The 23,333-nt window shown below is 41.7% G+C and overlaps 1 protein-coding gene across 1 annotated transcript; it reads right to left on the bottom strand.

The window, feature by feature from the left end:
* On the bottom strand, positions 1 to 21,989 carry mgat4b (alpha-1,3-mannosyl-glycoprotein 4-beta-N-acetylglucosaminyltransferase B). The gene is made up of 15 exons (XM_088344629.1): positions 21,652 to 21,989; positions 8,832 to 9,008; positions 8,564 to 8,707; positions 6,927 to 7,060; positions 6,794 to 6,840; positions 6,428 to 6,541; positions 6,022 to 6,097; positions 5,840 to 5,954; positions 5,649 to 5,779; positions 5,226 to 5,333; positions 4,949 to 5,142; positions 4,793 to 4,871; positions 4,627 to 4,714; positions 1,883 to 1,995; positions 1 to 622 (listed from the first exon to the last, which is right to left on the bottom strand). Exons 1-15 carry the CDS (start codon positions 21,746 to 21,748, stop codon positions 599 to 601), a joined length of 1,641 nt encoding a protein of 546 aa, XP_088200755.1. The 5' UTR covers positions 21,749 to 21,989; the 3' UTR covers positions 1 to 598.
* Between the last annotated feature and the right edge of the window lie 1,344 nt (positions 21,990 to 23,333).

The raw sequence follows: 23,333 nt of genomic DNA, 5'->3' as shown, positions 1-23,333 counted from the left end.
CAATGTAGAAACAACTTAATGTCAACATATTTTTGAAGGATCTTTAATCCATTGACCCTTTGAAATCATCTGCAGATGTGACATAAAAGTAGAAAAGTGTCAAGCTTAGAAACATCTTGAACGTTTTTGAGTACAAAGAACTGACGAGTCCTACAAAGTATAACAAACTGAATGTCGGCATGGCGACCATCCACCTGTTTGAGATTTACTGGATCAGAAAATGTCCGTGTAATGGCCTGATGCGGTCCTTTGCCTATAGGAGGCATTTGAGTGTGAGTGCGTCCAGTGACTTGACTGTGAAGGTCCAAAATAACTGCTAAAAGGCCGAAGAACGTCGTAAAAAGATGTCGTAGCCTCCCAGGACCATCGAAATCGGCCTGCAGCCTACAGGGCCGCGACCTTCTTGGTCGTCATTGTTGGACGCACCCCGCTGTCACTCGACGTTAAGAAGGTTCAGCATGACTTTGCCTCGTGCGTGAGATCCCAAGCGTTTTCCGGGGGATCATATGCCACCACAGGGCGGCGCTGTGAACCCTTGGAGATAAGGAGGCCTGACTGAAGTGAGCAGGAAGGTGGACCTCAAGAATAACCTTGCTTGTCACTCCACTTTCTTAATGAAAATCTGTTGAAAACAACACACTATCAAAACATGCTCATGGTCATCACGTTTCTCATCCCAAACTCATTCAAGGTCTAGTACACGGGTCAGGAACCTTTTTGACACAGAGCCATGAAAGCATTTTTTTTTTAACTTGAGAGCCACACCATATATTTTAGGACAAAATTCAACAAAACGGACAAACCCGCTCTCCAGACAATGATGCTTACTTTTCACATAAGGCAAAATAAGCCTAGATTTTTTTGTGCCTTAATAAATGAAAAAAAAAAAAAAACAGTTTAAAACGGCATTTTGTATTTACTTGAGTTGTCTCTGTGTGATATTTTACTTTGTTTGATGATCTTAACCCTTTGTGAGTGATAAGTATGCAAAAAACGGGAAGGAGGAAAATACTTTTTTCATGGCACTGCATTTCGGGCAGTGTGCTTTGTGTGCAGCGATCCACGAAGCCCTACGGCTCACCCAATCAAATTGCCCTGGTTGTTTTGCTGTCGTTTTCGGGCGTTTACAGTTTGTTGACGGAAAGGATAAAATCTTTGTTTTTGGGGATACCTGTAGCAGCAATTTGGCCAACAATGATATCAGCTCCATCTAATTGAAGCTAATGATACATACAATAAATGCAAATTTCCCTACCCATGAGTATTTTAAAACATGGATGTTCATTTAATAGTTCATATATTTTCAAAACAGTATTTGTTTCTTTAATAAATGATATTTTTCCCACCGGAAATAATAATACACACTGTCCATTTAGACATTCTTTTTAAGGCTGGGGCTTCAAACTATTACCACATAGGCCGCAATTAGCCCCCAGGCAGTGACTTAGAGACCCCTGACAAAGTATTATTTAGAAACAAAAAGGAGTCTGTTGGTGTAACACCATGAGTGTAAACTGTAGTTGAAACTTTGCCCCATATATTTTGGACCAACCCGTTGGTTTTACAAGTGTTCCTTTTGCTTTGCATACACTACAATTGAAAAAGTCACATGGAAGTCTACTGAGGCCCATAATTTATCTGCGAGCCAAATGTACTTGTGAAAAGAGCCATATCTGGCTTACGAGCCATACGTTCCTGACCCCTGCTCTAGGACGACCACAACATACGTGCGAGAAATTATCTCTTCCTTCCTGGAATCAAAATCAATTGGTTTGGGTTTCACATGCTTTAACAAAGAGGCCCAATTAAGTCATTTGACTATTTTGTACGATCTTGGTTGCAGGAAGGAAGCCACTGCGAGCAGCAGCACGAGCATCCCCACCTCACTAAGGATGATCCACACGGGGGAGTCGCTGATCACGCTAAGGCGCATGGCCTCCAAGGGCCCAAAGGCAGGATCCACTTCCCCTTCAGCAACGCCCTTCTGGAACATTCCTGAGTCGAAGAAAAGGTGGGCAAAGGGAGGATCATTGGAGGCCATAGAAAAGCCTTTTGGGGGGTTTCATCACCTCCACTGGGTATGTTATTATGCATGGTATAGTCAGTGTGAGATCGTAATTTGGGTTTTAGAATAAAGTGTTTACAATAGTAACACCATATACATGGGCTGATTTAGTTTCTGCATTTTAAGTTTCACACGAAATCAAATATTTATTCCATGTTACTCACCACAATCAATAAAGTACTGTGGTTGCTTCAAAAGTGTTTTGTTCTCATGTGTGTTACAAGTTAGGCTTGTATGTTGCCTGCCAGAATGAAGACTTACACGATATATGGATGTATACAAATGCGGCATTTTTGTCAAATGAAAAGATCCCAGGGAGGCTTGTTGAGCGAGTTAGCTTCTATGATTAATTTCTCTTCAATGAGAACAAAGTTAAATGCAGCACCAACAAAGACAGGAACGAACAGGTTTACATGAATAAGTAGTCCTCGTAAGAGAAGAATAACGTCACCGTCTAATTCATACTATAAGCAGTCCGATTAAAAAGCAAATTCAGTTTTTTGCAGGTTAACGTAAGATTCCACAAAACCCAAATAACGGCAATATTCTGATCATAATCCGACTAGTCCCTACATGTGGACTTAATGACTCTTAATGCACTTCTCTGCATTCGACTTTGCACGAGGACTTATCGGTCATAATCCACCTCGTCCCCCCTCCCAAACCCATCAAAGTGTAGCAAAAAAGGCCGTCAAAAAGGCACATAAAGGGGTGTAAATCTTGCGACGTCCGGTGATAATATCATTGCCATTACTTCACGTGTGACGGTAATGTGGAATCTTAAAGATGTGGCTACTATGATCAAGGTATTACATTACCGGTGTAGGATAATTATCAAAATCAAACAGCTAGCTAATTTGTCATCATTTACACCTTTTCTCAAACGACATTACATCCAATAAATTCTGCATAACCTAGCACCTATGTCCTCTTCAAGTTTTTTTTTTTTTAATTATTTGAAGAACAACTAGTTCAGATATAGTCCAGCATCCGTTAAGGGTGACTATCAAGTCAACCTTTGATCTTTTACAATTGGATCAAACTGCTTCTCAAAGATTCAGAATGTGCAATTATTTTCCAGTAGCTATCAATACGCAACATTTCAGGATACACCTTCTACAGTGGTAGCTCTAATTTAATTTGTTCTGTAAGTGCCATCGTGACCTGAAAATTTGTAAGTATGGGCGCATTTTGAATGTAAATGTGTCAATCTGTTCCAAGCCCCGCAAAATTACAGTGTGATATTATTTTAATAAATTATAAAAGAATCAGAACATGAAACAAATACACGTTAAAATCACATTACCGCACAATAAACATAAAACGTAATGTGAAAAAACAAAGAATGAAGGGAAATACATTAAATATTAATTTACCTTTTTGCCTCAAGTTTTTTGAAAAATGATCCAATCACGTCTGCTCTTGCCAGCTTTTGACAATCTGTCGGAAATGTGTGGGGCAGAAGTAGCGATAGCCCGTCTTGTCAAAATTTTCCAGGTGATTCCTTTCCGGTGAGACATTAATCATGGAATTTTGCTAAAATGTATTTAATTTGGGCTTATTGAATAATGGCTGCGTCCTCCTCTCTGCTATCTTGCCAGAACCCCTCCTACTCATCTCTGAACTTTGAACTGGGACGGTGACATGAAGAGCATGCTGGGAGCACGCATGGACACTGGGTTGCCTGGCAGCTTTTAAGCGATAGCCAGTTTGTTCACGTTTGGGAAACTCTGGGAGCGGTTAATAGCATCGCGTACTTTACTTCATTTTTTAAATTAGTGTCCTGAAACGCTTTTGTAACTAGAGGCAATAGGTTACCCGTTCAGCTACTTCGTGACCTGAAACTTTCCTATGTAGAGACACTTGTAAGTAAAGGTACCACTGTATTAAACAAAAATGGGAAATGGGTAGATATTTGTTGAATTGAACGTGTTTTTGTTGCAACACGTTTCTTTTACAAAAAATAGCTTATAGTTAAATCTTGTCCATGCAACATCTATGTTAAACTTTAATAAAAAGAGCACTGGCTTAATGTGTGGAGGCAGCATGCACGAATCATTAAGAGACCTGCAAGGCGTCCATTAAAGGCACGGTGCCACCGCCGCTTATGCACGATTAATGCACAACAGAGCTGCTGGTAGAGAGTGAAAGTGGGGGAGGGGCTTGAGGTTAAAGTCAGCACTCATTATAATCCGCACGCTCCCCTATGCAGTCCCATCTCCCCGCTCGGGATGCTCGTAAGCTCTAATGGGACAACAGGCGTGTCGTTGATTGCTTCGAACTATTGCCATCATATGCTTTTTTTGTGTCTTCTAATGCTTTTGGGTGGTTTAGCCACCATTAGCGGTCGCAGTTTTTTTCCATCCTCAAAACATTTAACGGGATGATCTTATGTTTGTTTTGGACAATAAGTGCGGACTGCGAAATTATTTATTTGAACACAAGAAATGTGCTGTTGTGTCAGAGTGTTGAGAAAACTTTATGAAGCGGACTTGCCTAACAAATCTATTAGGAACCATTATTGAAAATATGCAAACGTAAAACAGGTGATGTTGACCAACCAATTCGGAGGAATCCGTCCTCCATTCGTTGATATTTGCCTTTTTGATCCCTGCCATCTGCCAGAGCTTCTTTTTCTGCCTGAATATTCTAGAAAATAGCATGTGCAGGTGTATAGTCAGACTTTCGTTTGTTTCCTCGGGTCAGCTCGAAGGAGAGAGGTCTCACGTCGAAGGGGAGCACCTCCACCGAGGCATTTAGCAGTTTGTCCCCGGGATGCTCTGGGTTTCCGCTTCGGAAAAAATACCTAGAAGGAAACACCACAAGGGTTTTTCTTGCTTCAGGCACACAGAAACGCCATCGCGCACACAGATTGACACCCACCTGTGGACGCGCACGGGTGTAAAGAACCGAATGCGGATGAAGTCACCCGCCACAGGGGTGAACGCCCAGAAAAAGTCCTCCCCCAGGTAGGCTTTCTCCAGGGTGAAGTGCTGGTATGTCTTAAGGCTGGTGCTGAGCTCGGCCAAGGGATTGGCATGACCCTTGTGGAGGCCCTGCTTGCCAAAGTCCTTGTCCTTAGAGTAAAAATTAAGCCATGGATGTGACCTGTTGGTTGACCTTTCCCCACTTTGCCCCATTGCTACCCAGCCCGACTCACCTTCAATTTCTGGATCTTGCCAGCCAGTGACGAATGCGTCCCCACGTGCTGGAAGAGGGATGGCTTGAAGCGGATCCTCAAGTTTGCCTTCTGGCGGTCGCAGTGTTTCTGAAGGGCCCAGATGGGCACAAACGGTCCATGAAAAACAACAAGGAGAGGGAGAAATCCTCATTTGCGAGAAAGGCAACTATATTTTCTCAGTGGTTGTTTGTGGTCTTTTCCTTTATGGATGAGCCTACTGACTGTGTTTGTATTCTTTAAATGAATGTTATTCATCATGATCAATTACGTCCTAATTTGTAACTGCGCACTGCCATCTTCTGTTGGACTGCTGCATCACTATTTTGAAAGGGCGGGCTCCCGGTTTGAGTGCAAAGTTTTACCTCCGCCGTGGAGGTCACACTGTGCAGGGTAAGGACTTACCGCATCCTTCTCTGGGTTGCAGACTTTGACCCACATGATGTGATCAAGGAGCCAGTCTATTGGCTTGTCCTTGTAGAACATCAACATGAACTCCACAATCAGGGACAGGTCGGATGACTTAAACATCTTCCCTGTGCACAAACAAGTGTCAACCCCCCTTTGTCTGAGGCATATGCGCAGGAAGAGCTCACCGATAAAGCCGAGCTGTGAGAATTCCAAGATCATCCATTCCTCGGAAGGCTGCTGCAGCGCAAACTTCTTCATGGTGCTCAAGTAGGCGGGCCGTGCCACGATGTCGTCCTCCAGCTGCCAGGACGCAAGTCAACTTGGAAAAGTGACGGATATGTGTGTGTGTGTATATGAGCTTGCATACTTGCACATAATATGTCCCTTTGGAGCGGGCGTACATCATCAGGAAGCAGTAGTCCAGATTCTGCTTGGTGCGCCACCTGGGCCGAAAACAAGGTTAACCCTTCAGAGGATGCTTGTCTTTGAGGCACATTGAGCGGAAGGATGGCCGTGACATTTCAACATAACAAGGTTCCAAATCCCCTTCCCGCTTTCCCCTCCATCCATGATTGCCTCATGTTCCTACTTTCTCGATTGTTATCCTTTTCTTTGCAAGATTCAAGTGAACTTGTTTTGATAAACGGAAACAAAAAGACATTTTAATTGCATTCTAACTAGATGGTATCCGACTGTATCCTGAGCGTTTGATTCGTCCTACTCAGTCGTGCAGGGTTTTTGTGTTTTTACGCCTTTTTATCATTGCCACCTACCTGACTCTCTCTTTTGGGTCTCCAAACGATTCACGGAGTTGCGAAAAGTCCGGGTAGAAGTGAACTGAAGGCGAGACCACCTCCAGAAGGCCTGTCTGGATCTCTGATGGAAACCTGTCAAGTGAACAGAGATCAGCTGCGCTCACTTTTTCTAATCGGAGGGAAAAGAATGGACAGGAGAACACACATACAGTACGGACATTTAAGACACAGTATAGACCTGCACAGGCACACACACACACTATTGCACACTTACACACATTTTGTCTCACGTAAGGGGAAACACACAGCCAGCAGAGACGAAAGGGCAGACAGGGAGTGAGGAAACATGTTGCCACGGTACAACCCATCATGCAGACCACTCACAGGAGCTTCAGGTTGTCTGCCACACTCGCGGCATATTGATGGTCAGCCTGCATGCACGCATACATGTCGGTGAAGAAAAGTTTGTCATTGCGTGCCAACATGTGTCGTCAGTTGAAGTAAGCGTCAAGCAAACCTCGGCAATGAGCACAACGATGACACAGTCGTCTTTCTCGGCTGGGCTGAGTTGTGTCATCAGAGAGTTGAGTGTGTCAGTCAAGTACGAATGGACCTCCCGCTTCACGCTGGGAACACCCATTACGATGGAAACTGTGACACACACACACACGCAGATTTGGGATGTACGTTGTGGAACTTAGTCATGCCTGAGAGATTAGGACGCAATGGGAGAAACTAGGGACGGAGGCCGTCTTGTGACTTTTTCCACTTTTAATGATCTGTCCCTTGCTAATCTTAGCCAGCTCGCGAGTGGGGCCAAACAGACCGCCAGCTTGACAAGCTTCTTAGCTCACTGGCAAACATTTTTTTTGTAGATCTTAGAACTTTTGGTTTTAAATATTATTAATAATATGCCACTCCCGGGTATTGCAGCTTTCTAATCTGCAATTATTAAACCCATACTTAGGCGACCTAACCTTGACCCAGAATACCTATGTAATCATAAACCAGTTTCATATTTATAATTCTTTTGGTAAAATTACTTGAAAAAGTTGTCGCACAGCAGCTGAATTACATTGTCTAGAAATATTTTCGAATTTGTGCAGTCAAGACTTAGGGCTAATCATTCTCCTGAAACAGTCCTGGTTTGAGTAAGCAATGATCTTCTCCTGGCCATAGATTCTGGCGTCTCTTAAATATTAGTGCTCCTGGATGTCAGCGCTCCCTTTGACACCATTGACCACAATATACTACTGGATCATCTAGAAAAATGAATTGGTAGTCTAATTGTTTAGGTAATACCTTTCATACAGGACACATTGTGTTAGTCATTGCAATATTACCTCAGAGCCTTTTGGTGTCAGCTGTGGTGTTCCACAAGGTTCAGGACTTGCACCCCTACTATTCAGTGATTATACGATTGCGCTAGGTGATATTACAGTATTCATAAATATGATAGTGTATTACTGCTATGCAGATGACATTCAACTGTTTCTACCATTGGAGACATCAGCTCAGTTTACTTGTGAAAATTTGAAGGCTTGCCTCACTTGGATTAAAGTATGTGTATCGTAACTTTTTTACACCTTAACCTTGAAAAGAAAGCTATTAAATGTTTGTCCAGCTCAATGTCATGTCTTCAAAACTGCTCCGAACCTTGACAAATGTAAACTCACCCAGAGTTACTCTATTAAAAATCTTGTCATATTTGACTAATCTTTCATCTTGGTAACATGAAATGATCTGCATTTATATAGCGCTTTTCAAGTCAAGATTTCCCAAAGGGCTTAAAATTTAATCCTTCGAGCCATGTGAAAAATATTACCCGAACAGGTTTTTTCATCTTTGCAGTAGAGCATAGTGTCGCCCAATGTTGTCCCAATCCGATGCTGAGATCATAATTCATGTGTTTGTTTCACACTTTCTTGATTAGTGTACTGATCTCTGGTCTCCCAATGTCTAGCCACAAAAGCTTCGCAATTTGTACAAAATGCAGCATAGAGACATTTGACTAGGATGAGAACCTTTGATCATATTTGGATCTTTGTCCATTCAAAATGTGACTTTAAGGTTCCGTTACTAACATACAAAAGGTTGGAAGGTCTTGCTCCCTCCAAACTGTCTGATTTTGTTGTGCTTTATGCTCCTGCTGACCTCCGCTGCGTCCTTGTCCTACATGGACGGCAGGCTGCAGGCTGTCTTCTCTGTTGACAAGGTGAGGAAGATGATGGAGGACAGAAGGAAGTTGTAGGAAGTTCTTGCTGATGCTCACATTCCACAACTTCATGCGGGTCTCCTCTGTAAATAACACAAAACAGCAAGCGGTTCAGAATCCAAAAGATATCTCACCAGCTGACGGTTGACCCCAAAACAAAAAATTGCTCCGAAAAGCGTTCCATTAGCCATGTGTGTCTATTCATACCTGAAAGACTGCTCCAGGTACGGTTGATGTCCCTGAGCACCTGCTTTTCTGCAATGGCTTGCTTAATCTCATCAAGGACCAGGCTCAACTCTTTGGAGCGACGCAGGTTCTCCTGCTCAGCTGAGTGCAGGCGCTCTTTCAGGGCTAGGAAGTCGCGCTGGTAAATGTCCACGTCTCCTAAAAGAGACACACAATATATGTCAACACATACCTGTGTCCAGTACCAAGTCCAAATCTGTTGCCTGACCCTTGTGCTGGTCACGGATGTATTACAGCACCAACCTGAAAGACTGCCACACAGACCACAACCTTAAATCAACAGCAAACCATAACTTATGGCAGGCCAGTACATAGAGTACAGATCAAAATGTGTCATGGCCGTGGATCACAATAGGATTACAACCTAGATGACAGACCGAGAATAATATAGACAATCCCGTTGTTTAAAGACTGAAAGAATAGGCCAAAAACCAAGACCAGGATGAAAGTCGTGGACTTTGATACGCAAAAGGAAGAAGATCACCAATGGACCGCAACAGACAATGGATGAAAAGATAAACCTGACTGAGAATCAGAACTCAGACCAGACTATGGATCAGATTACTCGTACCAGGCTCGGATGAATACAAGCCTGACATTTATCGATCAAAGGCTCACTTCTGCACAGTCGTAGACTGAAACAAGAGCTTCCATTTCTCAAGTCACACAAAAACACAAACCTACACATTCACACACAACATTGTTTCACATCATTGTTTTCAAAGTCTTAGTCAAAGTTCTACATAAAAGGAATATGCTGGCAACATGTGTGCAGATTTCATGTTGGGAAGATATTAGAGGTTCTGTAAATAGTCAACAAATACCATGAAAACAATACAATCTGAGTGGGAACTTTAAGGACAATACTGTTCGGTCAAAGGGTTTATAAAAGCACAAAATGCATCCTTTTTGCTTAACATACACGTACTACCGCAGTATAAAAAATGTTTTCAAGGGAAAATACTTAGCTAATGTAAAGTTGAGTTGCGCAACGGCCCATCAAGAAAAATAATAGATTGTTCATCATGGTTTGGTGGAAAAATATTGACACTCAAATATTTGAATTCTTTAGTGTACTCATACAAAAGTCAAACAGTCGGAGTCATCATGGCAAACAGGCACAAAACGACTAGTGAGGTTGAGGGCTTCTACGACCCTGACTTTGATCCTCCGTCTGGGATGTCTGCAACACTTCTGTCCGCCTCCATCAACTTGCAGACAGTAAGTCCTTCACAGCCAGGCCAAGGTGCCAACAGGAAATGGCTCAAATCAGTAGAAATTGGTCACCCCGCCCAGAAACAGTATTTAAATTCTAAGATAATTTTCTGGAATCAACCTGTTGAGACTTACACTCCTAAAATGTTGTCTTGCTAAGACAACAATGACAAAAGACATGCTATTGATTTTTGCTATCAGGTGAATGACGTCTAAGATGTATTTTCTTGTAAAAAATTTAAACAAGGAATAACAAATATTTTTTCACTGATTGAAATAATTTGAATTATTTGATCATTTAGTTTGACGATCAGATATTTATCACAATGTGTTTCTCATCAAAATGTAATATTTCATTTAAATGGCAAGTTATACTTTTATTTATTATTTTGTAACTTTCTTTTAATGGTCATTACACATGCAAGTGGCAAAATGATATGATTTTCACTTGCACCACTTGCAGCGGGCCTCTTTTACCAGACTGCAGTGCAGCCACCATGCATGCTGCCTGGCGGTGCCCACCATCTCAAATGGCAGCTGCCACACCCAGCTGGCAAGCGGCACACCAGCATCCTTGTGCTTTGCGGAGGCCTGCCTGAAGGTGCTGAGCAAGCCTGTGGCAGCCTGCCCAATAGCTTTTCTACACAGCTTGTCTCTTTCACCCAGGACCAGAGTTGAGCTCAAGTGAACAGGAGTGACATGCAGCAGGTTGCTTGCAATAATTAAAATATCTGCCAAACTTTTTTTTTTTTAAATTCTATTCTATCTGTAAAATTTTATATGACATATACCGCATTTTCCGCACTGCAGATGCATCGACCTATAAAGGTGCATAAATCTGAGGGCTACTGTATGCATTTGTGTATAACTTTAGGGCTTTTATACACTAATGATATAATAAATGCAAAGGTTGATCAGTTGACAAGTGTTGCTGACCAAAATCGCAAAGGTTAATCAAACCTGAGTAGTGGCGGCGAAAGTGCAAAAATTTTACAACTAAACTATCAGAGGTACAGATGACATACAAAAAGGCATTGGAGCTTCTCATCACCACACTATTTTCAGTCACGGTGCCAAGAACATGATTTGCATGGTGCATTTTGACAGGTCAAACATTCTCTCAGCTTCTTCACCTGCATGTCAATAACGTTGTGGTTCAATATGTGAATGTACATAAAACAAATTGTTTAGTGTTTTGATGAAAGTTTTTTTTTCCATTTTCTAACATTTTTGGCAAAGAAATCGAACGACTGTTTAACATGTAAGAATGCACTATGTAAATCAGTGTTTCTTGAACTGTGAGTATAATAGTTTGATAACAAGATAATTTCTAATGCTTTGTTTTTTGTCACCTGTAACACTTGTTGTCTGGTGATTAAGTGTCAGCGCTCGGCATGTTGCTGTTCTGGTTCGAATTCCAGTTGTTAAATTCCAATGTAATGCAGGTTTGGTCAGCAAACATTATCGATTGATCAATCATTGCACAAATACAGTAGTATACTATAAAACATCTTATGGTATAGTAATGCATACCTAAAAATACTGAATGCATTAGCAATCTTATCCACCTTATTATGCAGTATATAGGCGCACCTAGTGATTAGACACACTTTCAAATCCTGGCCAAAAATTGAGTTTTTCTGGTGCGCCTTATCTTCCATAAAATATAGTAATATAAGTAGTCATCGATTACTGTACATGCTCAAGTGAGAGTCATTGCAAGATGGATCCTTCAGACTGTCCTTGCCAACACTCTAACACCAGATTTTCTGTGTGTGTGCACGTGCATGTGTGTGCATGGCCATCTGCAAAACACCGCACAGTCTTCTATTTCACCCAATGTTAGGACATCCGCTGACGTCATGCATTTTCTAGCTGTCAAGGCTACCCGAACCTCAAACAGCACATCGGATTGCCCAACAGGGACCAAAATCAATTTAAAGCCTTAGCTGGAAAACTAAGTCTTGACCCTCAAAGCAAAGTCTGCAGTTGTAATGACCGGCAAAACTGTTCTCGCCCTGTCGTTAAAAACACATTCCGGTACCCACACTGACCAGAGTACAAAAACAAAACACACACAAGTGTGCAGAGGGTTTTGTCAGAGGGAGAAATGGTAGATGATTTAGCACTGCGAGTTGTTCTCCTCAAGCCCAGTAAATCTTACTAAACATGACTACATTTTTGTAGTTGTCATCTACAGATACATGCACGTCAACACTCAAGCAGACCCATTAATTGTCCTTTTTGTTTAGGTTGGTTTGCTGCTCTAACAAAACAGGAGAAGGAATCTTCACGATGAAAGCGGAGCTCTCGTCAAATATTCAGCAGGTCTTACACTCGCACACAAAATCATGCACGCACACAGGACAAAACAAGGGCCTGTTAGTTAATTTGTGTGCAAATGTGTGTGTGTGTTTCAATGCCGTCATGAAGCATTTATGAGGCCGGAAAAAGAAAGAGGATCGCAGGAAGCAACAAGTCAAGTGGTCCTAAAAGTGAAGAGCCCCCAGAGGATAATTTTGACACACACACACACACACACACACACACACACACACACACACACACACACACACACACACACACACACACACACACAAGAAAGTGAGGCTCTTAAACAAACGCAGCCAAAATGAAACATTTTTTCCACGACAGGGCACAACTCCCACATAGAGGCGACTTAGAGAATGTTGCGCTTTGTTTTGGCATTTCAGACAGGCAGCCCTTGATTTGGAATGTCAGATCTCAGAGGACAACACACATCACAACACTGTTTACATTTTTACCATGCGAGAAGCTTATACATGTACGTTGCTTGACAAGTGGCTTCCACACGCAACCTTCAGGAGATGATTTTATCATGTAACACGCCCAAATGAGTAACATTGCAAAGGGGCATTAAAGAAGCGAGCTCATCGTTTGATAAGACCCTTTAAACTTGATTCATCATTAGCCTCAGAAGTTCATTTGCTTTGCTTTTCCCCCCAGAGAAGTTCAATATTTACGGAGGTGATTAATTAGTACATTTTGTTGAAGGTGGGGTGGGTCTGTTGAGTCGTCCTTAACGAGTTGGAAGTAAAATATTTTCTCTATTAAGTACGTACCAACAATCACTAACTGAGTTCAAAGAACACTTATGTTTTAATTTATTTTCAACTGCATTTATCCGATTTTAATCTTACTATTCACAGAGCTGTTCGGGGCAGAACACATTAGGTGGGATGAATGTAGGGTGGACTGAGTGCTGGAGATCAATGTCATGCTCATCACCGCAGGTTTTTTTATACTTGTATTTGTGGCATGGAAAGGTCTAAAGTAAGAAAATATCTGCTTCAAGTAGAGTACATACACCAAACACCAAGATAGTTTAGCCGAGCGCATCAAGAAATGCTTGTACTTGCACGCGCATTATGAATAAGCTGAGGCTGCGATATTTATACAAGCCACGAGATGGTGGCAGGGAGTAACAAAGTTCCGCATTCCGTACAGCTCATTTAAATGATCCGTTTTAGGTGTTGTATCACCTTGTGTGATGAAATCTAAAACCTGAGCTGTCGCTGCTACGCATGTCAAGAATGATGGTATCAAGCTAAGCACATTTGCTGAAAGTGTTTTTTTGACCCACAAATAACTGACGAATTCTTGTTCACCTGGATTGAGTTTATTGTAAAAATAAAGTCTGTGGCATTAATTTAAAAAATGCTCTTGTCAAAAAGGAGGGCAACCCAAGGGATTGCATAGAAATAATATATTTGCCATTAGTCCAAACATGGCATTTTGCCGAATATTTAATTTATAGGGTGGTTTCCCATAACCACTAAGGTTGTAGGTGGACCATTGCCTGTGGTGTGTCTTGGGCAAGTACAGCCTGGTGACGCCCATCCCTATTCAGGCCAACAAATGTTTCCACTCAGTCTTTAACGGGGCAGCCATTTTTAGAATGCTGTTCTACCCGCTTTCTGAAGCAGATACAGTACATTGTCATTAGCTTAAATCTGAGCGTTTGCAATGTCTTCCTCCTTTTCAACCAACTCTCAGGTTGGCCAGCCACAGTGATTGTTTAAAACGGATGGGTATTACTTCTTAAATTAAATTGTACAAATTACAAACTGCCATATTTAGAATTACAGGGATCCACACGACGTAAAACCGTTTAGAAATCATTATGTTTGACTTTTATTCTAAATATAAAACCAAAAAAAATCTGCAATAGGAGAGGGACTTTGACGTGAGCGCCAATGGCATTGACGGAATCATGGTAGGACCTGAAATCAAATGTGGACAGGCGCTACCAGTAAAGAATGAGTGAATTAGTGTGCAAAGATTTCACTGTTGCATTTGCTTACAAATCACAACCGATTTCTGGGAACTTTGTTAAGTCAGGTTTTGGGCATCTTCCGTTGGACCTGACCCTCGAGCGATAAAATGAGAAAATGTTTGCTTGCTGTGTCCCAGTAGATTTACAGGCCCAAGTTTTACTCTGTCCAAGAACACATTTTTTAAAAAGTCACCAAGAGAGCTTGTGTTAACTTGCCCCTTGCACACACACGTGACTCACGCTGGCCCCGCAGTCAAACACTGCGACAGTTGTTAGCAAGTAAAACTTTGTTTTAGAAGGGCGGCACCTGAAAGGAACACAGCACAGCGTTGTCAATGCGTCGGACACACGCAGATGCACTAGTACAGATAATTTCTCAATGAGAGACCACTGCTACTCACCACTTTCTTGGAGAAGTGCCGGTATAAAATAAACAACAATTTTCAGAATTACCTCCATGTGTTTGTCAACATTGACCGAGGCAATTATTCGTATGTTTTTACAAATTTACTTTAACAGGTAATACGTTTACAACAGTGCGACTTCATGGGAATTGTGTCATTTGTTGAAAAGGATTTGATGTATTCCCTTTTTCAAATGTGCAATGGGCATTAAATCATTCCATACTAAACTAAGGGATGAACAATGCCTTTTCTTATCAATTAAAATGTATTTTTGTGACATCAGGAAGTATGACGCTTTGTTTGGCTTATAATCCGTTGTGCCTTGGATGATTTTGAAATACATAGTTACAATTAAACAATACTGCATACAGTAACTATTTTGCCTTTAAGAAACAAAGTGGTCTTTAGGTGCCCTATAGGAATTAACATGTTAATTGTTTGTTGTTACAAGGAAACAAAGGAGAAATGCAGAACTTTGACGGCAGCACTTACAACAGCTCTCGAATGCTCATTTAAAATAATTTGTTGTTTCTTTGGATAATAATGGTCTTTAAGTCTTAACAGATTGTACTTACTTGAAGATTTTTGTTTATAGTAGCATTTTGAACAAAATGACATACTCTTGTTTGAATTGTTGTTGCCGTGTCTTGGCTTATTATGTATCTGTATGGTGAGCAAGCTAACTGGATTTTTTTTATGCTTTCATTTTAGTTTTTGAGGATAATGGTTGTAGCCATTGTCTGAATAAACAGCATCTAAAGAAGAGAAGTCTGGTTATATGATGTCGTTCACTAGCTGGCAAAAAAGGGGATACTTTGGAGTGAGGACAGTACAGTAACCATTTATGAATTAGTTAATGGCGAAACCTGATGTTATTATGTTGATTTATGTTATATGAAATACATTCTTTTAATTTAGATGTTTTCATGCAACCTTTGCTCTTACTGTGGTTTTAATCATATGAGCTTCGTAGTCCAGTGTGCCATATACATGAAAAATATATCAAAAAGGTTTGTGTTTCTCGTGGGGTGCACCTTGTAACTTGGTGCGTCTTATAGTCACTTGATAAACGGTAATCGTAAATAAAACGAAGTATGGCTCAGAAAGCCATTTATCAGTAAAGTTGTGAATACAAAAGTATGAACCCAGGCGTTTTGACGAGATTGTGCTTGAATTTCGCTGATGGCCAATTGGAACAACAGACTGGTTTTGTTTGAGTGAATGATTGTCATTAAAAAGACAAAAAGCTTCAACAAGATATGTTCCCTTTAAGGTCATCTCTCACGTTTAAAACAAGCGGCACACTATCTAAAGGTAGGAGATTATAGACCATTGATTTATTGTTTGGTTTTGAAAAGCCATTTGACCAGCATGCATTTGCTCATCCGGGTGGGGAGAAGCTGTGAGTCTAAATCATTTAAAAGATCACCAATTTCCAAAGGAAGCACATTTTAGTCATCCCTTGACCTTGTGGCCTTTGCCAACAAACGTTGCAGTTGGTTGTCAGGCAGCCTTTCCAATGACAAGCCCTTTGGTACTGGCACCATCTTGAGAAGTAGTAAAGCTGGGTTTTTTGGGTCGGGAACTTCAAGGTGTTCACAATTGCAACTCACGTAGTGTCATGCAAGGACACCCGCCAATTCACACTTGGTCTCAGCCTGTATGGTATGCGCTGCAACGCAAAACAAGCCCCCCCTTTAAAATAAAACATGTCCCTCGACACACTGTGCAGTTGTATGAGCAGGAAACATCTGTGAGAAGCCAACACACGCTCAAACAAAATGTAGGAATACAAACACACTCACATAGTCAAAAAGTCCACAAGTATCACACAGGACCTGATATACCATAGATTTACTCAAATATTAAATCATAAACACTAAGCTTACACATACAAACACAGCACGCATTTGCTCTCACATGCACAAACAGTTCTCACAAAAGACATACCTCTGGGTACACACTGATGCAGTAAAACACTGCGACTCCCACAGGCCTTCACTACATAAAAATTAGATGTGCCCCTTCACTCCCCCCTGTACGTGTCGTACCAATAACCAAGTGCACCCTGGATACGCAACTCAATCAAGACAAGTGTTAAGTGCAGTCCGCATATCAAGCAGTTTTTACTTGACACATTTTGATCAGCAGAGCGAAAAGCAAAAGAGCAAAGGACATGACGAAATGTTTCCTTTCACCTAAAGAAAACATGTGACGAGAGGCAAAAACAAGCGCGGTCTTCAGGCCACATGGACATTTGCACCGATGCTTTAGTGCAATCCAAGCACTCCTTCAATGACGAGGCCCCTTAATGGGTGCGTTGAATTGACATTTTAAAGTTTGCTTAAAATGTATCAGCAGACATACGGTACTTTTTTCGAAGTAAGTTTCACTTGCTAAACAGTAATTGTAACTAACAGAGTATGGCTAAGAAAACCATTCCATTGCAAAGAGTCCCCAAAGTTGTGGATAAAAAAGTATGAACCCAGACGTTTTCACAAGATGGGTGGACACTTGAGCAATCAAGTCCATCCCTCCATTTTCTGCACCGCTTATCAGGAATGCGGGGGTGCTTGTGTGCATCCCAGCCACTTTCCGGCAGTGGGCAGGGGACACCCTTGTCTGGTTGCCAGCCAGTAGAGGAGCAATGGAGACAGACAACTCACTCACTCATTCACACCTAGGGACAATTAGGACCTAGGGACGATTTGGACCAGCCAATGAACCTGACATGCATGTTTTTGGAAAGTGGAGTGCCAGAGGAAACGCACATAGGCATGGGGAGAACATGCAAACTCCTCACGGGGAAGCCGCGGAAGCTGGAATTGAACCCTGGACCTCGGCACTGTGGGACTGGGCGCTCACCGTCCATCCGCCGTGCCGCCCAATAACTGAGTCGATTTTTTTTTTTTTATTATTCAAAGTATGTTCAATATCTTCTTTAGTGTACTACTGCAACATAATATAGATGATACTGATGAACAAATATTGGACGGGGGCATTTTAGGATCACTAGTACAATACCTACCAAATACACAGAGTTTTGGACTACTAGTGCAGCGGAGTTTGCCATGAATGTTGCATTGTTTTTAATAAAGCAGCATTGGAACAAAATTTCCACTAAAACACTTGATGAAAAGACTAAATTCTTTGTCTTTGAGTACTTGACATATGAGTAGCAAAGTACCACTGCCTGTGATGCAAAAATAGTGGTTGTTATAAGTGCACAGTGCATGCCAAGTGTTGCCTTACACTCTAAAAACAGTTGGGTAAAAAATAACCTTATGTCCTGTGTTGCTTTGGAGAAAAACCCAAAACAAAATTGTATCATGTTTTACTTTTCCACGTACAAGGGAATTCTGCAGAATTTAGTATTTTTGTTTAAAATAACGACCCCAGAAATTGGCTAATTTTATTCTAGAGTCATTTTCATCTTGTTTAGAGCAGTAGTGTTCAACCAGTCTGACTTCAAGACGCACCATCTCAATCTAATAACAAGCCGCGACCCACATTAAGAAGGATATTCCACTAGATTGTGCGGTTTAAACTTAAGATAGTAGATGATATGTTTTTTTTTAAAAACAAAAAATAAAAAAATGACGAGTAAAACCAAAACGACCTCAATAACAATATTCCGGTGTGTACTTTTTAAAGACTCATAGTGGTAAAAAAAAAAACATAAATCATTAAAAAACAATATTTACAACAGATTTGTTAGCCATCTTGCTGCTACGGGTACCTGTGAACAAAAAGCTTTTTAAAAACTGGGAAAAAAAAAAAAAAGAAAATTGGTGCGATTTGGGGGCAGCACGGCGGCGCAGTTGTTAGCGCGTGTGCAGCACAGTTCTGAGGTCGTGGGAACCTCCTGCGTGGGTTCAAATCCAGCTACCGGCCTTACTGTGCGGAGTTTGTATGTTCTCCCCGTGCTTACGTGGGTTTCCTCCGGGCACTCCGGTTTCCTCCCACATTCCAAAGACATGCATTTCAGGTGGATTGGCCGGTCCTAGGCGTGACTGAGCGAGTGAGTTGTCTGTCCCCTGCCCACTGCCCGGAGATGGCTAGGATGGGCTCCAGCCCCCCCGCGACCCTAATAAGGATAAGCGGTACAGCTAATGAGATGAGATGAGGTGCGATTTGGTCACTTAGTTGCCGTTGTTTGTATTCTTGTGCTTTTTAGCACTAGTTTTCTGTTGCACTACACAATACAGAGACATTTAGTGGTCCTACAATATCCACTGTTGCTTTAATGCTCAATTAGCTACATCTTTAATCAAATTTAATATGCTTCATTTCAGTAGCTTTGTATTTGATACAATCTTTATATTCTTCACTGTATCCCAGTTTGGCAATTCTCAAAATTAGAAGACAAGCTTGATTAGTCTTTCTGTGACGTGAAATTGTATGTGTCAACTACTATTTTCAGGGCATTGCATACCTGTCAACCTGTACGGTTTTGCTGTACAAAGTACGTTTATTATGCATTTTAAGACATGTACAACGTACAAGAAAATCTGTACGGGAAAACGCAAATTTGTCAATTATGGGTACCATCCGGTATACACCAACTATCACGAAACAGCAAATCAATCAAGTCAAACGAGTTCGCCGCGGAAGCCTCAATCTCGGTATCGTTTTTTTCGTTGCAAACGAAGCGAGCGGTTTGATGTAGTGAAAGGAAGTCCGTCTCTTTTTAGAGAACCGGCTTTTTCAGTTCAACTCATTAAAGCGACCCGTCTCTCAAATGGCTCACTTGCTTTGATGCATTATATTACGAATTATTATGTTGTATAAACAAGTTGGAAAAAGGAAGAATTAAATTAGAAAATGAAAAAAAGACAGGTCTGTGGTTTTCCTTTTAATCAGTAAATTACAAACAATAATTTAATGCAGAAAATGAATTGATAATTTGAATAAGAAAATGTATTATTCTACCTAATTATATTTGCATGCATCTTTCCTTCTACAGTGAACATCCAAGCTACTTAAGTTTTGAACTTTTTTGTAATAAACCTCATTCATGTCTAGCAACTCAGGATCTCACAACAAAATGTTAATTAACAATATGTATGATATTGCGAAACACATAAACAATATAACATATTAAACTACATAAATGAATACGTTTGAAAAAAAATAAATGTTGTGAGATGATTTTGTATTTTCTAAGGGAAAATACGACAATTTGTAAGGGCATGGAGCCGTGGAGGTTGACAGGTATGGCATTGTCACCATCTACTGTTAAGTAGTGCAATTGACCCCCAGTTCTTTTTTTCTTTTCTTAGCATTATTTTGATAAGGCAAAGGCCAGCGAACCACTGAAAACGGGTCTCCGACCCACCTACCCACCACGTAAGAAACAGTTTTAGAGCAACCCAAACAATTGTGTCATTTTTGTGTAAAACGACCCAGACAAAAAGGTTAAATTGATCCAAATACTGTATTGGGTAAGTCTCATTTTTTAACCAAGTAGTTTTAGAGTGTAAGATAGAGGTATGACCCGAGCCAGCCCGCAATTTTTAAAGCCTGAGCCCAACAAATTAACTTGATTTGAGGGTCCGAGCCCGAAGCAAACTTTCATATCTTATGTTTGAGGACTCGGAAGGAGAAAATAGGGTTCTCCTTTAAGTGCACAGATGCGGGGAGCCTTGCACAATAGGGGTATGGAATCCATTGTGTGGACCCTCAACAAAGAAAAAAAAAACAATGACAAGTGGATGATTTAATATATATATATATATATATATATATATATATAGGGCAGCACGGCGGCGCAGTGGTTAGCGCTTGTGCGGCACAGTTCATGTCATGGGAACCTGTCGTGGGTTCAAATCCAGCTCCAGACTTCCTGTGCGGAGTTTGTATGTTCTCCCCGTGCTTGCGTGGGTTTCCTCCGGGCACTCCGGTTTCCTCCCACATTCCAAAGACATGCATTTCAGGTGAATTGGCCGGTCCAAATTGTCCCTAGGTGTGAATGAGCGAAAGAGTTGTCTGTCCCTGTGTGCCCTGCGATTGGCTGGCAACCAGTTCAGGGTGTCCCCTGCCCACTGCCCGGAGATGGCTGGGATGGGCTCCAGCCCCCCCGCGACCCTAATGAGGATAAGTGGTACGGCTAATGAGATGATATACATATATATATATATATATATATATATATATCAGCCCAAACCCGAACCTAATGATTGACATTTTACTGCCGACAAGAATTTCGGGCCGGGCTTCAGATCTTACCTCTAATGTAATATCACTTGAGGGAGTAGTTTTGGCATGGACGGAGGGGACGTGTGCCCACCAATAACGAACAATCAATGTCTTGCCCCCATCACCATTATGTGATCACTTAAAAGAAGAGCTATCTCGCCACAAATACCAAGACAAAACCTATACACTTGAGATCATGCAGTCTCCTGGTGCACAGGATTGTACTATTAGTGAGGACTGAGACCAAGGAAAGTTCTCATTCTGCAAGAGTATCAAGTATGTTAGGCCTCCTTCTGGGCCTCTTGTTTGATTTCTTGTTTTAATTCCCACACTGATTCCACGTGTCGCAGGCCACCAAACGAGTAGCCAACACAGCGACTCAGCATGGAGCGTCATGTCACGTGATTTGCCTGCAAACAAATGCACTATTTGGAAGCCCCCACCTCACCTAACTCAAACGACCAGCCCCCCCAAACCAATGACGTGATTTTATTGCATTGCTTTGCTTTCTCCCTGCGAAGCCTAGTGTTTTATTATCAAGACAGCATCAGCCTCACCGCGATCTCCATCATCTTGCTCCTTTTTTTCCTACCCGAGGCGACGTACAGGGACGCAGAGAGGGTCGGAGGTGTAAAGCCAGTCTTACCTCTGGAGGAGCTGAAGGCGGTGTACCAGGACAGCGAGACCAACCCGCACAATCCGAACAACAAAAGCGTCAAGAAGGACACATTGCGGAACCTCATCTCCACACCGACTGCAGCATGTCCGCACCGAGAGGAGGGATGAAACAGGGTGGTTTGGGCAGCTGTTAAGCGAGGGGAAAATGAGGGATTCAGCTAGGAGGCGGAGGAGGGACACAGCCAGGTAAACACATTGGAGAGCGACACACGAGAGAGAGAGCAAGAAAAAGAATGCGTGGAAGAGGGAGAGAGGGTGGACATCAGTGCAGCTAGCGAGCAACTAAATTGACTTGGAGAGAAGGGGCGGGGGAGGCAAAACTAGGGAGAGGGGAGGAGACAAAACCGGGAGGAAGAGCCCGAAACAGGTAGGCAGTAGGGGTGGGCGATACTGGGAATTTTAATATCGATCAGCTCCAAGTAAATTTAGAGTAGTATCGATCGACAGAGATACTTTTTCCTCGGAAATGTCGTAATCGTTGGATAATTGAACACCTGCCTTATAATTATGATAAATACACGATTATTTTCATTTTTATTGAATAACTACATTGAAAACGTAAACCATAGAACAAATAATGCTGTTTCTGAACAAAAGCCAAGAGCCATACTTCTTACCACCTTCTTTCACCTGCTGCCCTCAGGGAGGCGATATGACTCAGTAACAGCCTCAGCATCTAGATTGGCTAACAGTCAATTTTCACCAGTGTCTGAAATAACGTTTGCCCGGACGTGCATCTTTTACGTCGGGCGTACAACTTACAAAACGTCTCCGCCCGGGTGGCCGACAACTTTTTAAAGGAAAAAAAATAATATATATATATTTTTCAAATCAAACGTTTGCTTTATTCCAATTTCGAAATCTTCGTTCGGTTTGGAAATTTTGGTTCGTTTGGCAATTTGCATACTCGGCAGCCAATCAGAAGCCTGCATCGAATAACCTTGTGCTTCCGGACTCTCCCGAGCGTTATGAGGCCGTACATTTACATATCATTTTTCCAATTTAGACGCACAGAGAACTCACAAAAAATGGAGACGTGGTTAGGAATTAACCTAAAACCTCAGCCCCAGAAGAAAGATTCAAAAGAAGCTAACAAAATGCATGACTCTACAAAACGTAAATGTACATTAAAAGCATCACGGAAAGAGGAGTTCACGTGCAGACGACGCAACGCAAACATTGCATGAATGAAAATGAGTAAATGCGGGTACATACTGGTGGCAGATGGAAAACAGCGATGTCATGTGCATGCAATGAATGTTATAAGTAGATCTATAAAAAACTCAATTTTAAAGTGTTGTTCTGTTATATATTCTGATTCTGCCACCACTGCAGCGACTTAGTGTGGGGGCTGCTTGGCTTCTTGTGTCAAGGTACTTTGCAATAATTGCTTTTTTGCGATTAGTCGTCTTATTGTGTTTCAAGTTGGGAAAAATGGGGCAGACAACTTTATGGCTGGACAGGCAACTTTTCACAGTGGTCTGCCCTGGTGTCCGGGAACTTTTTGTCATGAGTTTCGGACACTGTTTACACGTTTTTGTTAAAAACAGCAACATGTTTACATTTTCGGTTGCAGCTGGTTTTTCATGTGTCTTGTCAAATTTGTGGTGTTGCCACAGTTGCAGACCACTTTTCCACACAAATCATACC

This window comes from Urocampus carinirostris, chromosome 9 (assembly GCF_059441175.1).
Source record: "Urocampus carinirostris isolate Australia breed hairy pipefish chromosome 9, RoL_Ucar_1.0, whole genome shotgun sequence".
Lineage (NCBI taxonomy): Eukaryota > Metazoa > Chordata > Actinopteri > Syngnathiformes > Syngnathidae > Urocampus > Urocampus carinirostris.
Note: the sequence above shows the minus strand (reverse complement) of the source record. Positions and strands in the feature narration are given on the sequence as shown.